Raw genomic sequence first — 22,789 nt, 5'->3', positions numbered from 1 at the left:
ACTGGTTTAAGATGGTTTGCTCAAACAGAGCATGTTATAGTTTCTTGTTTCAGGCATTTAGATAGACAAATTACATACCTGAGTATTTCTGGTGTACTGCTTACTTGTGGTGATGATCGAGGAGGTAACAATGGACTTCCTGTTCCTGTGGATCCAGGTTTTGGAAGTTGTGGTTTGGACCTTTAGATAGTCATAAAGAATTTGTCGAATTGGAATCAATAAATAAATTGATAACAAAGAAGTTTGTTTCGTTAAACATTGTGCAATTAAAACCCAAGAAAATATCTGTGAGGCCAAAATTCCTGGGGCCAGCACCATTTTTTGACTACTCAGTCTGAGCTCATTGCACCTTCCACTATTACAGGGGCTACCATATGTAAATATATACCTACGCCTCCAACAATTGCTAGCTATCACTTGTTACTTCTTAACATTAAACAATTACATTATTAAATTGGTTAACATGATTAGCCGGGCATGTACAAAAGGGAGAAAGTGAGGGCTGCAGATGCTGGCAATCAGAGTCAAAACGTGTGGTGCTGGAAAAGCACAGCAGGTCAGGCAGCATCCAAGGAGCAGGAGAATTGACATTTCAAGCATGAGCCCTTCGTCAGAATTGTGAAGATAGTTATCACTAATTTGTGTAGTTTCAGGATTTCCAGGGATTTTCTCAATTGATACAGGCTGAACATTTTGCTAGCAGCATGGTGGCTAACTGCTGCCTTTCAGCGCTAGGGGCCTGGGTTCAGTTCCACCATCGGGTGACTGTGTGGAGTTTACACATTCTCCCTGTTTCTGTGTGGGTTTCCTTCCATTGCTCTGTTTACATCCCACAGTTGAAAGATGTGCATGTTATGTGGATTGGCCGTGGGAAATGCAGGGTTACAGGGACAGGGTGGGATGCTCTTCAGAGGGTCGTATGGACTTGGTGTGTTGAATGGCTTTTTTCCACACTGAAGGGGTTCTACAAAATTAGGACACAAGGAATATTTCCATGAATCCTACCTCATTTCCCTGTTGTATTAATAGGCAGCCTTTAGAGAGAAAAGCTTAACTTAGACTTCAACCCCTAACCTGTCTGAGCAGAGACCAGGAAAGAAGCATTTAATAGCCAGCATGAAGACCTTTTGTTGTTGATTATGTTGGGTCAGAGATTGCTATCAGCACTCACTGTCACTGCTGTGGTCTCTCTTATTTCTCTGATACAAAGTAAGGTGTATGAACACACAACAGTTTGCTCCTCATCAATTATTCCAGAGGAAGTTAATTCAGCATTGAAGACCTCATTTTAGCAAGCTCTCCTACCAACTGAATCACTGACCTAAACAAAAAAAATGAAAGAACAGTTTCTGATTTCCAGCATTTGCAAAGTGCTGGAAAAACTCAGCAGATCTGGCAGCATTTGTGGAGAGAAAGCAAAGGTAATGTTTCGAGTCCAGTGACCCTTCTTTAGATCCACTAATCTACTCATATGAGTCTCAATTAATTGGATTACTTAAGTTTATAAACATTTTAAAATTAAGGACAAATAACATGTCCAAAAACTACACAAAATTTTGGATGTAAAAGACCCCTCGCTACTATAAAGGGTTCTCCTGTTGCAAAGGACATATGTCGAATTTAAAAATCACACAACACCAGGTTATAGTCCAACAGGTTTATTTGGAAGTAGTAGTTTTCAAAGCACTGTTTCTTCATTCCTTTGAAAGCTAGGGCTTCCAAATAAACCTGTTGGACTATAACCTGATGTTGTGTGATTTTTTGCTTTGTCCACCCCGGTCCAATACCAGCTCTTCCAAATCATACCTCTAATTGTTAGCAAAAGTGGGAGAAAAATACTTTAAGTGTCCACCTGGGGGCAGTCTTATACAATGCAACAAGTGGAAAGTTCGAGTCAAACTGGATGTGTTCAAGGGATTGATACAATCATTTATTTCTGATTAAGAGAAGCAACTTATAACCGTGCTATATGTTTTGTAATTGGATGAAAAAGAGAAGTGGTTATAATCCTAATTTTGAATAAACAATAATTGCTACGGAGTTTATTTCTGACTAAAAGGGCAGTAGAGATTCACTCAGGATCACTTTAAAAAATTAAATATCTAGTGAAAATTAGAAACATTTCTCCAAGGTAAATTTCTGTTAATTTCTTGAATGATTTGTTTTGAACACTTATAATCACGTAAGTGGATCTGTCTGTAAGAAGGTTGATCTCATTATAATCTGTAGCTGCCAAGCTTCACAGCAATTGTATTTTGCAATTACGCTGGCTAATTCATTTCCATTATCCGTGGGGACAGTAGCTCTCAAGTAATCTTTCAGAAATGATATCCATACTGTTTGCAAATAAATCTTCAAAAAGATTGAACAGAACCAGATATGAAAAGATGAAAGCTAATCATTAGTTTTATTAATACTTCTGGAATTCTTGAGGTATTTTCTCCCAGATTAAGTCTACTGTCTCCAAGTTAACTCTTCCACACACTATCCTGTCCATGGGCTGCCCTCGATCCCAGTTTTGGGCAGCTATCCTGAGCAGATAATTTCATAAGAAGTAGGAGTAAGAGTAGGCCATCTGGCCTGTGCAGGATGTGTTAGCTCATCAGACAGAGACAATTGGTGGTGGTTTAACCTAAGGGTCACCATATCTCAGGTAAGGGGAAAAGGTTGAGAAGGTAACCCTCATGCTCACCTTCGTGGGAACTGATCCCATACTGAGATTCACTCTGCATTGCAAACCAGCCTTCCAATGAACTGAGCAGATACATCTGCATCAACTCACCTAAAGTCTAATTAGGCCTGACCAAAAATAGTTGTACTTATTGTTAACATGCAGCATATCTGCTCATTACCCAAAAGTAGAGTTTTCTCCTATAGAGACTCTGAGTGGCTATATCCTCTACCACTAATCACGAAGTAGGTCCAAAACAAAAAGAAAATGAAGGATTGGTGGCAACAAACTCTCCTAAATAAGCTTAACCACAATCACAAACTGATAAAGGTGGCAAATAGCACAAAGTACCAAGAACGGTCAACTGGAAAAATATTCCCAAAGAAGAACAGTGATGTTTGTACAGAAATTGGTCTCATAGGATGTGGGACAGATGGACTAATAAAAAGAGAATGTCCTTGTGGTGGAGGCACACAATCTCTGTCTGGAGGGTGATTGGAATTCAGCCATTTGACCTGCCGGTTTCATACAAGTAGGGGGAATCTGCAGATATACCAACAAGGAGCAGTGGAAGGAGCCTGCTGGTCTGATCTTAATATGTACAGTGACGTGAACAAGATGCAGATTTACACAGCCCGTCTTATCTTTAAAACATGTCGGGTGATAAAACACTTTCAATTAAATATCAGCTACAAAGAGTTATCCATTAAATAGATCAAATCCTACACGCTCTGCCAATTGGAAATTCCTTGGACCATTTCTTTCCCAAACATTGTAACTCACCTGGGCACTGATGGTGAAGCTTCCTAAACAAAACAAAGTAATTTCAATGTCAAATAATGATCAAGTTATGTTATGAATGAGACAAAAGTAACATTTCATTGGTGCACAAGCATAATAAATTAATTAATTCATCATGTAAATTAAGGATAAATAAGAATAGGTATATGTAATTGTCAACAGAATGATTAAGGGGTGATTCTTTGCTTGGTATCCCGCTCATTTCAGGCACAAGTGGGGCACACAGGACAGTGATGTCACTGGACCAAACAGTCATAGAATCCTACAGTACGGAGACAGACCCTCTGGTCCAAATTGGTCCATGACGACCAAAATGTCCATCCACACTAGCCCCATTTCCCTGCACTTGGCTCATATCCTTCTCATCTTTTACTATCCATGTATTTGTTCAAATGCCTTTTAAAATGTTGTTAATGTATCTGCTTCAACCACTTCTGCTGGCAGCTCATTCCATATACATACCACCCACTGTATAAAAAAAGTCGCCCCTCAGGTTCCCTTTTACTGTTTCCCTTCGAACCTTAAACTGATCCCCTCTAGTCCTCGATTCCTCAACCGTGAGATAAAGACTCAGTGTATTCACCCTATCCATGCCTCTTGTGATCTTATACACCTCTACAAGGTCCTTCCTCATTCTCCTATGCTCTAAAGAAAAGTCCTAGCTTGTTCAACCTTTCCCTAAAACTCAGAATATTGAGTCCAGACCAGATCCTTGTAAATTTCTTCTGCACTCTTTCCAGTTTAATAACATCATGAGTTAATTGTTGTTCAGTTCCATTGGCGATGTCCATCTGAAGGGATGGGGGGAGCATTGTTCTGTGTAAGTGGGCGGCAAGGTGGCACAGTGGTTAGCACTGCTACCTCACAGCGCCAGAGATCCGGGTTCAATTCCCGCCTCAGGCAACTGTCCGTGGGGCGTTTGTACATTTTACCCGTGTCTGCATGGGTTTCCTCCGGGTGCTCCGGTTTCCTCCCACAGTCCAAAAATGTGCAGGTTAGGTGAATTAGCCATGCTGAATTGCCCATAGTGTTAGATGAAGGGTTAAATGTAGAGAAATGGGTCTGGGTGGGTTGCTCTTCGGAGGGTCGGTGTGGACTTGTTGGGCTGTTTGCACACTGTAAGTAATCTAATCTAATCTAAAAGGTGGAAGGGAGAGGGTGTACTACTTCTGCCAGTGCAAGATACCAGAGCCTGGAGTTTCAAAAGGTTGTGGAATTTGGAACTGTGGGGCTGCAGATCATCTTTGGACTCCAATATCTCGGCGTTAGTTTTGAAGTTCCAAAGGGTTGTGTAGAGAGAATGCAAAAAAGTGCTTGCTGCCAGTTAGCATCTGCTCCGATTCATTAGTGAGCTTGTCATGGGGCCTACCATGTGGTACTGCAATTTTCAATGCTTCCCAGTGAGCTCAAACAATTTCCTTCTTATTTGTTTGTGTACAGCTGGCAGATTAACTATACGGTCCTCACAAGTTTCTTTATTTATTCAAATGTGTGGAGCGAATTACCATTGGCCTCAGTACATTCTCGTTCATGGCTGCTGATTGCCTTTTAACCCTTTAGGGAGCCATTGCCTCAAAACAGTAGGACAGCAGCTGCTCCTGTCTCCTGGTGATGTTCGACATCCCTGAACTAGGTGCCAGGTTTATCTCTTAGCCTATTAGGCCATTGACATTTTAAAAACAGGGGTCTCTCGACATGGGTTCAGGATCTGGAATTCATCTGGGCGTCTGCTTCCCGATCCCACTTTGGAAGTCCAGCCCCATATTTCTGACACAGATGTTGGAGGGAAGGGAATAGTCTTTTTAAAAAGCCCACTCATGCCTAAGGCAAGTAATTCTATGCTTTCTCATGGTGGTAATTTTGATTTTGAATAGATTTTTTTTGTATAGACTTATTTGTTTTCTTTCTCTAGCTCCTTTTTACGGGCATCAGTGGATTTGCCAGTGGTGATATTTTTGAGCTGATGTATTTGGTGAGACATAACTTCCTGTCTGGTAGATTAGCCTGCCCATCAATATTCCGTGCATGGAGAGAAACCACCTCGCTGTAGGAGATGAACTGTTGGCAGCTGCATGTCTATCCAGAAGGAAAAGATCCCTATGGCATTACTCTGAGACAGGGAATTTCTGATGAACTGGAAGGCTATGCAGAGGCATTCCAATTAAAGCATATTATGCTGTTCATAACAAAGCATGTACAAAGCCACCCCATGTTAAGCAAGCAGCATTATTGTTTGGCATGTGACTCAGAACTACGTGCATAAGCCCTGGCAATACCTACATGGATGTGACCAGCGGGTTCTTTCCAATTTAGTCTCAGACCACAGCATGATCAAAGAATAGCTCAACATCTGCTACTGGCGTCAATCTTTCAGCATCTGTTTGGTCCAAGGGTCATACAGTTACTGCCCATAAATAGGCTGCACTTCCTTGGGGGCAGGCCTTTGCACTGACTTATGGGAATGGTACTGTGCACCAGCACACAAAGAGAAACATCTCGGCAAGCAACACGTACAGCACTTTCATTTCAGCAGCAATGACAGGCTATCTGAAGACTTATCTCTTCACATTTGTCTTCCTTGTCTTAATCTCCTGCTCCTTTGTCAGTAAATGCTCGTGCGTTTAAGCTTTTTAAGATTCTTGAAGTTTACTGAATGTTTTTCCACATATTGTTACACATGCTAAGTTTTATTGGGTCATAATTTGCTTCTCCTACATTTATATATTGTAAAATATGCTTTAGATGCATGGAGTTAGACCACAGATTGGATGAGAAAAAACAGCTCGAAGAACCATATGGTCTACTCCTGTTCCCATGCGTTTGCATCTAGATGATCCAGTATTACTAAGACTGAGGGACAATGTGTAATTTGCACTTGTCTGTGTACGGAAATAGTAGGCAGTATAAAACTATTTAGAAAGACATACTGAAGGTGTCAAATAAAAATTTTAGCTTCAGGAAATAGCTTTTCTGTTGCAGTTTAAAACACTAAGTTCATAATAAATTTAATCTGAAATATTTAGGTCTGATGAATCACAAACTTACCTCTGTATCTGGAACTTCATATACATCTGCATGGGAGATATAGAATGGTTAAACACATTAGAATAAATTAAATTTATGTTCTTTCATGCAAAATTAAATGCACTTTGATTTCATTTATTGGTACAATTTTGCTTTTATGAATCTAAGCAAGTTCTGATTGATGTCAAAAGAGTGGTGCTGGAAAAGCGCAGGAAGTCAGGCAGCAACTGAGGAGCAGGAGAATCGACGTTTTAGACAAGAGCCATTCATAATTCCTGATGAAGGGCTCTTGCCCGAAACAATGATTCTCCTGCTCCTTGGATGCTGTGTGACCTGCTGTGCTTTTCCAGCACCACACTCTTGACTCTGATCTCCAGCATCTGCAGTCCTCACTTTCTCCAAGTTCTGAATGATGTCAACCAGTCACTGAGTATTGGATTTTAAAAAAAAATTGAAAAAATTGACTTGTCTAGTCTTTGAGTTAAAGAAGAAATTTTACAAAATCGGAAATCTACTTCTGTGCTAAATTTTGCTCTTTTGAATATTACCCTGCAACTTATGGACAGGTAAGAAGTAGGCAAATCCGAAATATTATTTTCATCTTCATCAATTGATCATTGAGGCTTACAGCACAGAAGAAGGCCCTTCAGCCCATCTAGTGTGTAATAGTCAAAAATAACCTAACTATTTTCCAGCACTCAGCCCATAGCCTTGAATGCTTTGACACCACAAGTGCATAACTAAATACTTCTTAAATGTTATGAGGGTTTCTGTCTCTACCACCCTTACAGGCAGTAGGTTCCAAATTACCCCCCAGTCCAAATCTCTAGGGACAATTACAATTCCTCACATCCCTTTTAACCTTCCTGCATCTTATATCTAATGTCCCTGGCTATGGATTCTTCTATTGAGAGGAAATGTTTCTTCCTGACTACGGTATCTACCCCTTGTCATTTTATACATCTCAATCAACACCCTAAGGAGAACAACTCCAGCTGATTCCATTCACTTCATAACTAAAACTCTATGTCAAACAACATCCTGGTAAATCTCCTATGCGACCTCTTCAGCACAGTCATATCCCTCGTATAATGTGGATTCTAGACAGCACAGAATACTCTACTTCTGACCTAACCAATTTTAAAAAATGTATTAGTATTGAAAAAATAGATTTAATATTACAAGTACAAAACAATACATTCAAAACTGTACAAAAAATCCCAAATAAAAAAAATCCCCAACCCACCCGCATGTACAAATGTATAAACATATATAGAAAAATATAGAATAAAAAACACCCAAACTGGCTTTTTAACTAACTAAATTAATAACCAACAACTAATAAATAGTAATAACTCAGCCCAGCCATACAAAACACTCATATGTTCACAGGTCCTCCTCCCTGGATATTGGACTCTTAAAACACAATTGTTACGGCTATATAAAAGCCCTGGTTAGCGTGGCAGATAAATCGGTGTCAACGTATTCCAAAAAGGGCTGCCATGTCTTGTAAAAATTCTCAGTTTTGTGGTGTACGATATTTGTGAGAAAATCCAGAGGAATATGCTCCATAACAATTTTCCACCACCCTGACAGGCCTGGGGTTTTTTTCAGATATCCAACCTAGCAAGATATTCTTTCTTGCACAGATGGTGAGAATATTGAAAAGTTTTTTCTTATGCGTGTCTGCAGGAAACACAGTGGGCAGGCTCAAAAGGAGAGAGATAGGGTCCTTCTCCACCCTTAGACCCCAAATTTTCTCCATTGCGCCCACCACAGCACTCCAATATGTTTGAAGCCTATTGCAAGACCAAAGACAATGGGTAAGAATACCCGTGCAGACCTTGCACTGGGACATGTTGAAGATACCCCTGGTTTAAATTTTGACGAATAGTCCAGAGCCAAGTGGACCCTGTGGAGAATGGGTCCTATTGCAAATTGATATCTTCCTTGCATTTTCCCAAATATCTTCCCATACCTCTGAGGAGACCTCAATACCCAGCTCTCTATCCCACACCCTGTAGAGTGGATCAAATTCATCTGAGGGGGCAAACCCACCACCCCCCCACCCCCAATTGATGATATAAAGTGCTGACAGAAAGTGTACTTTGAGCACTGAGCACCTCCCTATGTCAGATTTGCAGAGATCAGTCAAAAATGTGGTCTCTTTTTGAATAAAACCCCTAACTTGAAAAAAACAAAAGAGGTCTCTTTTAGATAACTCGTACTTCCGTACAAACTGATCAAAGGACATCTCCCTCACATAAATCACCCATGCAAAACACACCCCTAGCTGCCCAGCATTTAAATCCTGAATATATCATACCTGGTTGAAAACCCAGCATACCCACTAAAGGTGTAAACAAAGATATTTTGACAATATTGCCTTCCCTCTGCTGAATTGCCCTCCGTGCTTTAACAATATTGACGACTATTGGGTTATGGCAATATTCCCTGACTGTCCTCATTTTGTCCAAAAACAGCAAACTGGTAAGGGGGCACCTTGCCTGGGAGACTTCGATATCTAGCCATATTGAAAGAGGGTCCCCACAAACTCAATCACTCACATAGGACAAAAGTGAGCTTAATTGGTAATTTTTAATGTCTGGAAGGTCCACTCCCCCCAATCTGTGAGGCAACTGTAGTTTGGCTAATTTAATGAGGGGCCGCTTACGATGCCAAATAAAGGAGATGAACCAGCTGTTCTGCCTCCTGAGTGTTTGCTTATTGAAAATCAGGGGGAGCATCCATATAGAGTACAGCAAATGAGGGAGAATATTCATCTTAATAAGCGCTATCCGACCCAACCACGAGTCTGGAAGTAACTCCCATCTTTGAACATCTTGTTTAGTTTTTCCCAAATAATTGGACAAAATTGGCTTTGAATAGCCAATCCAGAACTGGAGTAAGGAATATGCCCAAATACACAAAACCTCCCTGTGACCACCTAAATGGGAATCTATAGTCACCCCCAAGACCCCCCCATAGGCATAGCCTGATTTCGCAAAATTAACCATTATCCTGGAAAAGTGCCAAACACACAGATGCATTGTATCTGGCGAGGCACTGAAACTGCTGGACTTGTCAAAAAACATTAGGACATCGTCTGCATACAACAAAATCTTATGTCATTTTGACCCCACTTCTGGAGCTGATATATTGGGATCCCCACAATCTGCCAGTGGTTCAATCACCATCGTAAAAATCAATGGTGAAAGGGGACAGCCCTGTCAGCTGCCCCTAAAAATATTAAAATTGCTTGATTCTACCTCATTGGTGATGACCGCTGCGAGAGGACCACCGTAGAGAACCTTTACCCATCTTAGGAAGACTTCACCCAAACCAAACCACTTGAGAGTATAGAAAAGATACGGCCACTCAACTCGGCCAGATGCCTTCTCTGCATCTAAAGAAATCACCAATCCCTATATTGACTGCTGTTGACATGCTTGAATTAAACTAAGCAGCCTCCTAACATTACTGGAGGATCTGCGACCCTTTATAAAGCCCGTCTGATCCTCTTTAATAATAGAAGGTAACACAGTCTCCAGCCTTATCGTGAGAGGATTTTAAAGTCCACATTTAAGAGTGAAATAGGCCTGTACGAAGCACAGTCTTCCGGATCCTTCCCTTTTTTAAGGATAAGTGAAACATTGGCCTCTTTCAGAGATGGTGGGAGACAATCATGACTGTATGAATCATTAAACATTTTAGCATCGGACCTGACAGTATACTTATAAATTCCTTATAGAATTCACTGGGAAGTCAGTCAGAACTGGGCGCCTTTCCAAACTGAAGTTGTCTCACAGCTTCCTGTACTTCTTGCTCTGATAATGGGGCATTGAGAAAGGACTGTTGTTCGGGAGTCACACCCAGGAGCTTCAGATCTCTAAAAAAGGATTCCATTTTGGCCTGCCCCTCCTCACAATTCTCAGATTGGTGTAACTTGGAGTAAAATCTCTGGAACGCCACATTAATCTTTTTAGAGTCACATGTTAGGTTCCCAGACCCTTCCCTAATCACCGTAATGGCTTGTTGGGCACTTATTTTTCTGGCATGGTATGCTAAGTATTTGCCTGGCTTGTCACCATGCTCGTATAACCTTGGCTTTGCAAAAGCCAGCTTCTTCTTTGCTGTCTACGTGAGCACAGAATTTAGTGCAGACCGCAGTGCCGTAATCCTCTGTAGTTTGACCAATGAGGGTCTGTCAAAATGAGCCTTCTCAGCTGCCTTCAACCGTACTTCAAGGAGACGTTGCTGCTCACCCTTCTGCCGCTTCCTACTGGCAGAATTTGAAATAACTAACCCCCAGCATAGGCTTTGGCAGTTTCCCAGAGAACGGATGAGCTATCTACTGAGCCTATGTTGATGTCTAGGAATGCTCGAAATTCCCTAGAGAAATACTCTCAAACTTGAGGATAAAGGGATACTTTCACCAGTACCTCGAAGCCACTGTAATGTCCTTAATCTTAACCATAAGGTACACTGGAGCATGATCAGAGATGGTAATGTTACTAATCATACAAGATGCCACCAAATCCAGGGTTACCGCAGGGGTCAGAAAAAAAAAATCGATCCTTGTGTGACATCTGTGTGGATTGGGGAAAAATAGAAAATCCCTACCTGTAGGGTGGAGACGCCTCCAGACGTCCACCAACCCTAACTCCCCACAGAGACCCACTAACTATTTAGTTTGTACAGAGGGTATCGAGGGACCTTTGGGCAACCTGTCTACTATGGGATCCATAAGACAGTTAAAATCTCCTCCTATAATGATGTGCCGGGACTTGAGACTTATCAGTTTAGAGAAAGTGTCTACCAAAAATCTAAGGGGATGAGCTGGAGGGCAATAAACATTTAAGACACTATATTCTTCCCCATTTATCAAGGCTTTAAGAATTACAAACCTCCCGTGTGTGTCTTTAACACACTCCAACAATTTAAATGGGTAATTCTTCCTAACCAATATAGCCACTCCCCTACTTCTGGTATTAAAAGCTGTGCAGTCCAAAGATGTGCAGGTAAGGTGAATTGGCCATGCTAAATTACCCATAGTGTTAGGTGCATTAGTCAAAGGGAAATGTTTCTTGGTGGGTTACTCTTTGGAGGGTCCATGTGGACTGGTTGGGCTGAAGGGGTTGTTTTCACGCTGTAGGGAATCTAATCTCATCTAAATGATGAAAAATAAACTTGGTCAAAGCCATTTTGCTGTAATTTCAGATGCTCCTTGTCATCCAAATGTGTCTCCTGTAACAAAGCAATATCCACCTTCTCCTTTCTAAGACTCAAGAGTACCTTCTTCCTCTTAATTGGTGAGTGACTTCCCTTGATATTCCAGGTACACCATTTAATCAAATCATTAGCCATAATCTTCTGCAATAACATTTAAATTCCAGAGAGGAGGAACCCGAACCACAAACTGCTGAACCTTAGTGTCACATGATCCACCAAATATAAAAACTAAAACCACTACACTTAACAAATCTACAAACTAATGAGAATAAAAAAACCAACAAAAATCAAAAAAAACAAACCAACGTATAAAGCACCAACAGCACTGAGTAGGGGAACTCACCCCCTGCCGAGAGGGGGCATCTAACCATCCCAACCTTCACTTCTCCCAGCTAGAGCCACATTGCAAACACAAGCAGAAAAGAATAAACACCCCATAGAATACCAATATCAATTAAAAAAAAAAATTTTTTTTAAAGAAAGGGGAATAAATCCCCCACCCATCCTTTGGCACATCCTAACTTATAACTTGAAAACGTATATCTCGACTGCCACCAGACAGTTTAAACCAAATTATTATTAATAGAGAAAAAAAAGATAAAGCTCCAACCGGACTTGCTCAGTTTCTTGGAATGATAAACACATGCCCAAACATCACTATTTATACAAACTAAAGTTGTTCAAATTAGGTTAGTTTGTCCACAAAGTTTCTTGCCTTCTCAGACATATCAAAGAGATGTTATGGATTCATCTAACATGATCTGAAGCACCGGCCGATACCTCAGGAAGTACTGAATCCCAAGCTCCCTCAGTCTTCTCTTGACATCGTTGTAAGATTTTCATTTCTAGATCATCATCGCTGAGCAGTCCTGAAAAAAACCTTGATCTTAGAACCCTCATCAATTAGGGCCTTCTGATCTTTCCCCTGGACTCTGGAAGCCTCCATGACTCTCTCCTTAACTGCACGAGACATTGATCCAGACTCAATCTCTGCGCTGCGACCCGGTGAGGCCTCTCTATCTTCAATCCTCTCATGCCAGCTTCCAAGTCAAGGAATTTCGGCAGCCAGTCCTCAGCAAATTCTGCAGGCCGCTCATCTTCCTTACCCTCAGGCAGACAGATGATCTAAGTGTTTTTTCTCCTGCCCCTGTTCTCAAGATCATCCACTTGGTCACGCAAATTATGGACCTGCATCTTCAGGGCTTGGATCCTATCCTTGGATGAACTGGCATCAGCTTCCACCACTGTGACCCTGTGCTCCACCTCATCCATCCTCTTCTCCAGGTCTCCCAACTGCTGCTCATGCTTCTGCAGCATGAGAGAGACCGGAGCCAGCTTCTCTTCAATATGTTTTCCCAGCATCTCACGAGATTTCAAGAGCTCGTTCACCAGGGCTTGGAAAGTAATCAGTTCCGAGGCTGCTGTAGGCTAAACTGCAGACCTGGCCTCAGATGCTCCTCCTACCTTTTTCAGCATCTGTGGACAGCTGGAAACACAGGTAAGTTCATTTTTAGACGTTTCTTGGGACTCCATGATCTTTCCGGAGTCCTAAGATATCACGATGGCCTGGGTTGGGCGGGTTAAAGGATCACCCCACTTACGCTGTGATGCGAAGCTCTGCAGTACGATCATCTCAGATCGCCGCCATCTTGTATCCCCCTGACCTAACCAAATTTTTATCCAGATCAATCATAATCACCCTGCTCTTAAATACTATGCCTTGGCTCATAAAAGCAAGTATCCCATATGCCTTCTTAACCACTTAATCTACCTGCCCTACTACCTCAAAGGACCAACGGAGATACACATCAAGATCCTTCTGTTCCTTGGTGCTTCCCAGGGTCTCTCCATTCATCATGTATTCCCTTGCCTTGTTTATCCTGTCCAAGTGCACCACCTCACACTTATCCAGATTGGTCTATTTGTCACTGATCAGCTGATATGAACAGCCCATCTGTATTCTCCTGTATTCTAAGGCTATCCTCCTCAATATTTACCATCCACCAACTTACATATTGTATCCAATATCACATCCATGAAGTTAATGATTAACCCTCCTACATTCAAGTCTAAATTGTTTACATACACCACAAACAGCAAGAGACCAGACACTGATCCCTGCAGAATCCCACTGGACACAGTCATAAAAACACCCCTCAATCAACACCCTCTGCTTCCTGCCACTCAGTCATTTCTGGATCCAATTAGCCAAGTTCCTTGGAATTTCACAGACTGTTACCTTGCTGAATCTCCCATTTGGGACTTTTATTAAAGACTTGTTGAAGTCCAAATTACCCTCACCTACACACCAGGCCACTTCTTTGAAAAAATTCCATCAGGTTTGTCAAACAAGACCTCCCCTTAACAAAACCATGCTGACTGTTCTTGATTAATCCCTGTCTATCCAAGTGTAGATGAATTTTGTCCCTCAGTTGCATCCAATAGCTTCCCCACTACGGAGGATAGACTGACTGGCCTGTAGTTTCCTGGTTTATCGCTTGCTCCCTTATTGAATAATGGTACCCCACTAGCTGTCCTTCAGTTCTCTGATACTTCACCTGTGGCCAGAAAGGAATTGAAAATTGTGCGACTGGTGTTCCCCAGATGCAATGAAAGAGAAACTGCAGAGGTCATTATGATCTTTGCGAGGCTTTCCAAGGTACAGGATTAGGTGTGTGCCTGAAAACAGGCACAGAAGTTTAATGTATAGCCTGTACCCTCTTGCTCTCTCATGGACCAGAGATTCTGTGAGTATCCTGTGGGGCAAAACTGAAGCTTTGCAGGCAAAAAGAAATTCCTTTAAAAACTCTTCCCAATTCATAGAATTTAAAACTTTAATACGATTGAGCCTTTGGTCTTCAAGAACAATTGGAAGGACCCAAGGTTGGCAGGTAGGACCACAGCTGCTTAGCCTCTTGGACCTGGTGCTGCAGTTGAGCTTTCAGTCACCAGGGGGCAAAGCTACACTAAGTTCATCTGTTACTGCAAATATTTGAAGCAGGAAAACGTCCTCATGTGCAAAGTGCTGTACAATCAATGTGGGTGGGAGAAAATGGACTCTCTCAGACAGCAATGGCTCATCATTTATTATTTTCCAAGATATGCACAATTCAAATATTCTGAAGGCCACAGCTCAACCAGTAATTTTAGCACTGCTGGAAGCCCATTTTTATATTCAAATTTTGATAATGTACTTCTATTGCATCAACAGGTACACCCAAGTACCATAGTAATGCTGTTACACAGAACATTGAACTATATCCAAAATTAACCAATGTTAAGCAACAATTTACAAAATAAACTGCAAGAATTAGGGACTAAGTCAGTTTGATTTAAATTTTGAGAAGTAACTGATAGCACATATTAAACAAATATAATAAATTATACTCCATTCTATTTAACACTTTGAAGAATTTGTATTTGCATCATGTATTATTGTTACCTTGTGACAAAACAATAATTATGAAAATAATGATAGTTAAAGGGCTGGAGGTCAGTTCAGAAATTAAGAAACAAATCATTGGCACATTTTGAAATTGTACCTTGCGCACATCCAAACCTGGGTCATTAATGTATATTTTTAAAAATTCAGTGATCATGTACAGACCCACAGGGAACACCACTGGATTCTTCCTCCAGTCTGAAAAACAGCTATCACTCAGGCAACTTCACATAGCTGTTACCATTGTCCTTCTTATTCCACGGCCTTCAACTTTGCTGATAAATCTATAATATGACACTTTATCAAACACCTTTTGTCATCACATCAACCACATTACCCTCAACAATTCTTTCTGTTAGCTCACCAGAAAACACAAGCAAGTTAGTTAAACATAATTTGGCTTTAACAAATCCACACCAGTTGTCTCTAATTAATCTGGACTTGTTCAGGTGAGAATAAATTTTGTCTCATCAACTTTATATACTTTATCTAATTTTAACTCTTCTGATAGCTCAATGCTTCATCTTTGGGCAGCATCTTCTTTCTTGTTCATTTAATATCATTGCTTTGTCCTCAGTCTTTATACTCTTTGTGGTTCCCAATTGACCCCACTCATCTTGTGACTAACCTTTAATCATTTAAATGCATCAGGAACACTTCTGGATTCTGTTTCAAGTAACCTGCCAATCTCTTCTCAGACTCTCTTTGTCTCTGATTTCTTTTCCCATTTCCCCTGTGAGTTTTTTCAATTCTGTTTGCATTATCTTACACTCCCTTTCATCATTGAATGACCTCTTACTCAACCTTTCCCCCTCATGGAAATGTACCTTGACCATAAGTTTGTCCACCAATCTTTGATTCAAATTTATCTATGATAGTCTGTTTTCTACCCATTGGAATAATCCATCCTCCGGCTAAGTATTTATACTTTATGTTGCTCCTGTGTCTTCCTAAACCTGAAGACAATACAATCATCATTTCACAGATTCTCTCTGATTGACACTTGATCTGATCTCATTCCCCAAAACCACATCCAGCAATGTCTCCTTCCATGAATTTGTTTTGATTCATTCATGGGCTGAGGACATCACTGGCTAGGCCAGCATTTATTGCCCATCCCAATTGCCCAGAGGGCAGTTAAAAATCAGCCACATTGGCCAGGATCAAGTAAATTCCCCTGAATGCATGTCAAAAACTCTCTTCTCACTTCTCTTAATATTCTTACACACCCAAAGTTGAAAAGTGTGGTGCTGGTCTTCAGGCAGCGACTGAAGAGCAGGAAAGTAGGTGTTTTGAGCACAAACCCTTCATCAGGAATGTGTGGTTCCTGATGAAGGGCTTATGTCTGAAATATCGACTGTCCTGCTCTTCAGATGCTGCCTGACCTGCTGTGCCTTTCCAGCACCACACTTTTCAACTCTGACTGTCTAGAATCTGCAGTCCCTCACTTTCTCCCATTCTCACAAATCCAAGCTACATTAGGATAATTAGTGCACCTCATTATCACTCCTGTATAAGTCTTGCACCTTCCGTATAATTTCCCTGCAAACTTGCTTCTCCATATCTTTCTCACTAGTTGCTGACTTACAAAATACATCCCACTAATGTAATGGTACCTCTATTCAATGTTGGCTATTAACTTTACAAATTGAAGGCATAGTTCTAAAAATATATTTTTGTTTTCTATTTTCCTCACCATGATCTTGTGAGCTTTGTGTGTTCAGCTGGCCTACAGAGGCACCTTGCCCTGGATGAAAAGGTAAAGAAATGACATTTTATCTTAAGGTGTATGGTTCACAGAGTCTCAAGTATTTTGTTTTTTCCACGGTGAATGACCAATGTTAGTATATACGTAGTGTGCGATCGTAACACAGCCATACTGGACTCAAACAGTGCTTGGATTATTTTACTGATGCTATGACAAAGCTCCCTATTCACCAATGTAATTGACTCAAGTCACATCTTTCAAACAGAACAGGAACATGGGACTTAGCAACGAGTAGGCCATTCAGCTGGCTCCACCATTTGATAAGATCGTGGGTGGCATGGTGGCACAGTGGTTAGCACTGCTGCCTCACAGCGCCTGAGACCCGGGTTCAATTCCCGCCACAGGTGACTGACTGTGTGGAGTTTGCACATTCTCCCCGTGTCTGCGTGGGTTTCCTCCGGGTGCTCCGGTTTCCTCCCACAGTCCAAAGATGTGCAGGTCAGGTGAATTGGCCATGCTAAATTGCCCGTAGTGTTAGGTAAGGGGTACATGTAGGGGTATGGGTGGGTTGCGCTTCGGCGGGTCGGTGTGGACATGTTGGGCCGAAGGGCCTGTTTCCACACTGTAATGTAATCTAATCTAATGTAATCTAATCTAATCTTGGCTGATCTAGTGCAGTCTCAATTCCATTTTCCTCCAATGCTTTCTGGGGAAGAGAATTCCACAGATTAATGGTCCTCAGAGAATAGAAGTCTCATCTCCATCTTACAAGGGGGAACTCTTCTGCTTAAACTGTGCTCTCACCCACCCAACTCTAGTCTCCCACATTAATAATGATCATTGCATACTTACAAAATAAAGCAGACATCATGATACTCCAGAACGCAAACATTTCAGACTCACTAAACCACACTTTGCTATTAACACCAATTCCAATATGTTTTTTTAAAATATTTCTGCTGTTTAACACAAATTATTATGAAGCTGGATTTTCCAGCCCAACCCTCAACTCCACACCCTCTCCCCAGCGTCCTCACTTATGGGAAATCTAAAAAATTGCTAAGGGGCGAGTCTTCTCGGTGCTGTTGCCTTTCTACATGCTGTCCCCATTTCCCACTCTCCTGACTCATTGGTCGCTAACCCTATCACATCATCCAGGCAGGGAAGGTGGACTTAAATTTTGAAGAAAAGGCAAATACCTTGCTTAAGCATTATTCTGTTCACAGCTAAATAATGCGAAGAATGCAGGTTGGTCTAAGCTGTTCCATCGGCAGTGATGTAGACCCAAGAAAGATTCTTACTTTTTAAACTGCAGGAATGAGTACAATCTCTTGTGCAGTGGTGGATGGCAAAGATCGGTCAAAATCTTTTTAAAACGTGGTATTTTCCCAGGTAGTATAAAGCCATATATATATTCTATGTTCATTTTTGCTGCAACATAACATCATACTCTCATTTTGATGGCATCCTCAGTAGACATCTCCAATTTTCAAAACTGAAGTGTCAGTTTTGTAATTTGAACCATCCTCGTAATTTATATTTGGTACATAGTAAGAAAATATTTCGATACCTTGATCATGAAGATGTCTTGCTTTGGGACTTGAGGATAAACCTGATGGTTTGTTTGGTTTGGCTGCTCTGTTCACCTTTGGAGCTGATTTTTAAAAAAAGAAACAGTTTATGAATATCTCTGTAGTTTAAGGTTTTTTTTAATACTCAATGGAACATTTTGAAATGTTTCTTAATTCGTCTGCCTGTAATAGTATGTTTTACAAATTTGCATTCCCAACATCAAGCATCATGCTAAGATAAAGCCAAAAACTGCGGATGTTGGAGATCTGAAACAAGATCTGAAGAAACTCAGCAGGTCTGGTAGCATCTGTGGAGAGAAGCACAGTCAATGTTTCAAGTCCAGTGACCCTTCGTCAGAACCCATTCTGATTGTAGCGAATTAATTTTCATGGATCAGAAATTTCCACTGCAATTTGTGCCCAATTCTCAATATCTTCTCCCACAAAAGAAAGACCACAAGATTGTAAGATATAGCAGAATTAAGCCATTCGGCCCATATAGAGTCTGCTCTGCCATTCGATCATGGCTGACATGTTTCTTAACCCCGTTCTCCTGCCTTATCTCTGTAAACTTTGATCCCCTTATTGATCAAGAACATATCTATGGAGAGATAAAACATTGATAAATGCTGCCCCATCCACTGGAACTAACAACATTCCCTTTCCTACTACACCTGACCTAACCCAGCAACACCCCATCCTCCTGTCCATGCCTGCAGTCAACACTCCAGCCGCATTACCTCAACCTAACCATCATCCCCAACACCTCACCTCCTTACAGACATGATTTCCCTTATGCCGACCCTAACATCACACTGCCTCCTCCTCAACCCAACATTCCCCCATTCCCCTGATCCTATCTGACCCAACCCAACACCCACTATCCCAGACATCTGCACATACATTTACACTACAGAGCTTTTATCGAATTTCTGGGCCTGAGTTTAGCACAGCTCAAATTTCCACAATCGTTTGCACAAGTTTAAAAATCTTGCCAGAAACTGGACCAGCCTACAAAACAGGTCATGGCCCAAGGATGAATTAAACACCATTGGGGATTTTCACTAATCCTACTTGTTTGCAAGTTTTTGAAATGACTAAAAACGACGCCGACTTGGGCATAGGGATGCAAACAGCCAGGCACATTTTAAAACATTGAATATATATACTTTTAAAAACTGCTAAAGAAACTGACTACTGAACACCAGTTTAGTAAACAAATTGTTCTACATAGTTCATAAAAGTCATTTTCACCTGTTTAAATGGTATTACAGGTGGCTAATTAATATAACTAAAAATGAGTGCAACAAGTTACTTCCCTTCTACATAGTAGGTCCATTGACTCATTTGAGGCCTGTATATCTGGCATCTCAATCAAATCCTTTAATCAAGAGTAGAGGTCTTAACATATTCTCTGGTTGTACTTCCAGGTTTTGAATTCATACTTGGTCATCAGCCCTACACTCAGTGCCCAAGACTTCATGTTTTAGTTACTTTAGAGACTTGATTATGTCTCCATTCCATTACAAGTATGTTATTTGTGGAACTTCACTGGTGGAGCATGCTGAAAATGAAACACTGCTATTCCTACAGTTGTCGTAAAAGTTAAAGGTTTTCTCAAAATATGCAGAGTTCCCCAATTTGCTATTTGTTCTGGGACCCAGATTAACAAAGTCCAGACCAGTTTTCTGTACTTAACAAGAATTACTACTGATTACAAATAAATAGATTTTAGCAACTGGTAAACAACTATGAACTGTTAAAATATAACTATATTAGTTAACCTCCTTATAAAACACCCCCGAGGCACGTATACAGACAAAAATACATTTGTTATGGGTGGAAGGACAGTTCAATGGTCCCCATACAAAGGGTCGCTAAGGTGATCCTTTTGCTTGTCAGAACGTGCTGTTCACTGATTTCTCTTCTCTAGATGCTTTCAATTCCTTGCAGGAGGCACAGGACAGCTGACTTGCAATGTCAAAATCTTATAGCTACTGGTTAAATGTCACAGCTTACAGCAACTGCTGAGGGAAAACAACCTTTACTTCTTCAGAACTTTTATTGCAGAGGTAGAGAGAGACCCCAGAGATCTGAAGGTTTCTGGCCGTATCATTCACACCCACAAGCTGTTTAGCTACCTGGAAGCCAGCCACACTGTTGTTGGTAGGCACAGTGCCTCTGCCATCTACAATTGAGCACAATTCCATAAACCAATTAACTATTTGCTGCTAGCTGAATCTCACATTTTGTACACTCCTTGGGGTCAATTTGCCTGCAACTAGACTTCCACCATTGGTTGAACAAACACCAGGAGAAACAGCGCTTACACTGAGTGTCAGGTTTCTTGCTTCAAAAAAGTACTGCCATACTTCAACAATCCTTGGCTTTCAAATCAGTCCCATTCTCATGTCATTCCATTGTCAAAAATACAGAAAAATCAAACAAAAAGATATAAGCCTTGGGCGGCACGGTGGCACAGTGATTAGCACTGCTGCCTCACAGAGCCAGAGACCCGGGTTCAATTCCCGCCTCAGGCGACTGACTGTGTGAAGTTTGCACATTCTCCCAGTGTCTGCGTGGGTTTCCTCCGGGTGCTCTGGTTTCCTCCCACAGTCCAAAGATGTGCAGGTCAGGTGAATTGGCCATGCTAAATTGCCCGTAGTGTTAGGTAAGGGGTACAAGTAGGGGTATGGGTGGGTTGCACTTCGATGGGGCGGTGTGGACTTGTTGGGCCGAAGGGCCTGTTTCCACACTGTAAAGTAATCTAATCTAACCTAATCTAATCCATTTATCATGGTTTTTGCCACTCAGAAACAATTTCAGAATGGCTTTCATTTCTTTTACAAACTTGCCAGGTCACAATGCTAGTGCATAGAATATTACAGTGCAGTACAGACTCTTTAGCCCTCAATGTTGCACCAACCTGTGGACCCTTTCCAACACTTCCACATCCTTCCTATAAAGTGGTGACCAGAACTGTACGCAACACTCCAAGTGCAGCTGCACCAGAGTTTTGTATAGCTGCAGCATGACCTCATGGCTCCAAAACTCAATCCCTTCACCAATAAAAGCTAACACACTATATGCCTTCTTCACAACCCTATCAACCTGGGTGGCAACTTTCAGGGATCTAGGTACATGGACACAGAGAACTTTCTACTCATCTATACTACCCAGAATCTAACCATTATCCGCGTACTGTTTATTCATGTTGCTCCTTCCAAAGTGAATCACTTCACACTTTTTCTCATTAAACTCCATTTGCCACCTCTCAGCCCAGCTCTGTAACTTATCTATGTCTCTCTGTAACCTGCAACATTCTTCTGCACTTTCCCTAACTCCACCAACTTCAGTGTCATCAGCAAATTTACTAACCCATCCTTCTATACCCTAATCAAGTTCATTTATAAAAATGACAAACAGCAATGGCCCAAAACAGATCCTTGCGGTACACCACTAGAAACTGAACTCCAGGATGAACATTTCCCATCAACCACTACCCTCTGTCTTCTTTCAGCTAGCCAATTTCTGATCCAAACCCATAATCCCTTGCCTCCATATTTTGTGCAATAGCCTAGTGTGGGGAACCTTATTAAATACCTTATTGAAATCTATATACACCCATCAACCGCTTTAACCTCATCCACCCTGTTTGGTCATCATCTCAAAGAACTCAATAAGGTTTGTGAGGCACGACCTACCATTCACAAAACCATGTTGACTATCCCCAATCAACTTATTCCTTTCTAGTTGATTATAAATCCTATCTCCGATAACCTTTTTCATCACTTTATCCACAATCAAAGTAAAGCTCACTGGTTTACAATTACCAGGGTTGTCTCTACTCCCCTTCTTGAATAAGGGGACGACATTTGCTACCCCCCAGTCTTCTAGCACTATTCCTGTAGTCAATGATGACATAAAGATAAAGGCAAAGGCTCTGCAATCTCCTCCCTAGCTTCTCAGAGGATCCTAGGGTAAATCCCAGACAGCCCAGGGGACTCATCTATTCTGACTTATCTATCATAAATGTCAAATTGTTTAAAAGAAGGTACAAAAACCAGAGTAAATAAGTCTAATGTCAACCTAAAGTGTTATTTTTGTTACAACTTAGTTTTATTTTTTGCCGGCTTCTATTCTGGATGCCTACATCCTGCAGGCCCCAAGAGGATGGGCAAGGACATTCCTCAACTCAGTCACCATTAGAGAACAGTTCATACTCTTCCTCACAGAGAGGAAGAATTTTAGCTGAATGTGTCAAGCAAGAGCTGTGGCCAGGTTTGTTCTGTGTTGATGAATCTCATGCTCCAATCTACTTACCTGTATCGTAGGAGCAG

General features: G+C 41.3%; 1 protein-coding gene across 7 annotated transcripts in view; it reads right to left on the bottom strand.

Moving 5' to 3' along the window:
• The window catches only part of blnk (B cell linker), a 211,709-nt gene that overhangs the window by 30,536 nt on the left and 158,384 nt on the right, over window positions 1-22,789 (bottom strand). For all 7 annotated transcript variants that reach the window (XM_087998990.1, XM_087998991.1, XM_087998993.1 and 4 more), the window contains 5 exons: window positions 18,449-18,532; window positions 16,867-16,917; window positions 6,518-6,543; window positions 3,455-3,477; window positions 79-180 (listed from right to left, as the gene is read on the bottom strand). In XM_087998990.1, the coding sequence (XP_087855116.1) occupies window positions 79-180; window positions 3,455-3,477; window positions 6,518-6,543; window positions 16,867-16,917; window positions 18,449-18,532 (286 nt within the window). The remainder of the gene's footprint in view (window positions 1-78; window positions 181-3,454; window positions 3,478-6,517; window positions 6,544-16,866; window positions 16,918-18,448; window positions 18,533-22,789) is intronic.

This window comes from Chiloscyllium plagiosum, unplaced genomic scaffold (assembly GCF_037043375.1).
Source record: "Chiloscyllium plagiosum isolate Xiang-an unplaced genomic scaffold, Cpla_swu_hap1 HiC_scaffold_22, whole genome shotgun sequence".
NCBI lineage: Eukaryota > Metazoa > Chordata > Chondrichthyes > Orectolobiformes > Hemiscylliidae > Chiloscyllium > Chiloscyllium plagiosum.
This window is presented reverse-complemented; position numbering and strand designations above follow the sequence as displayed.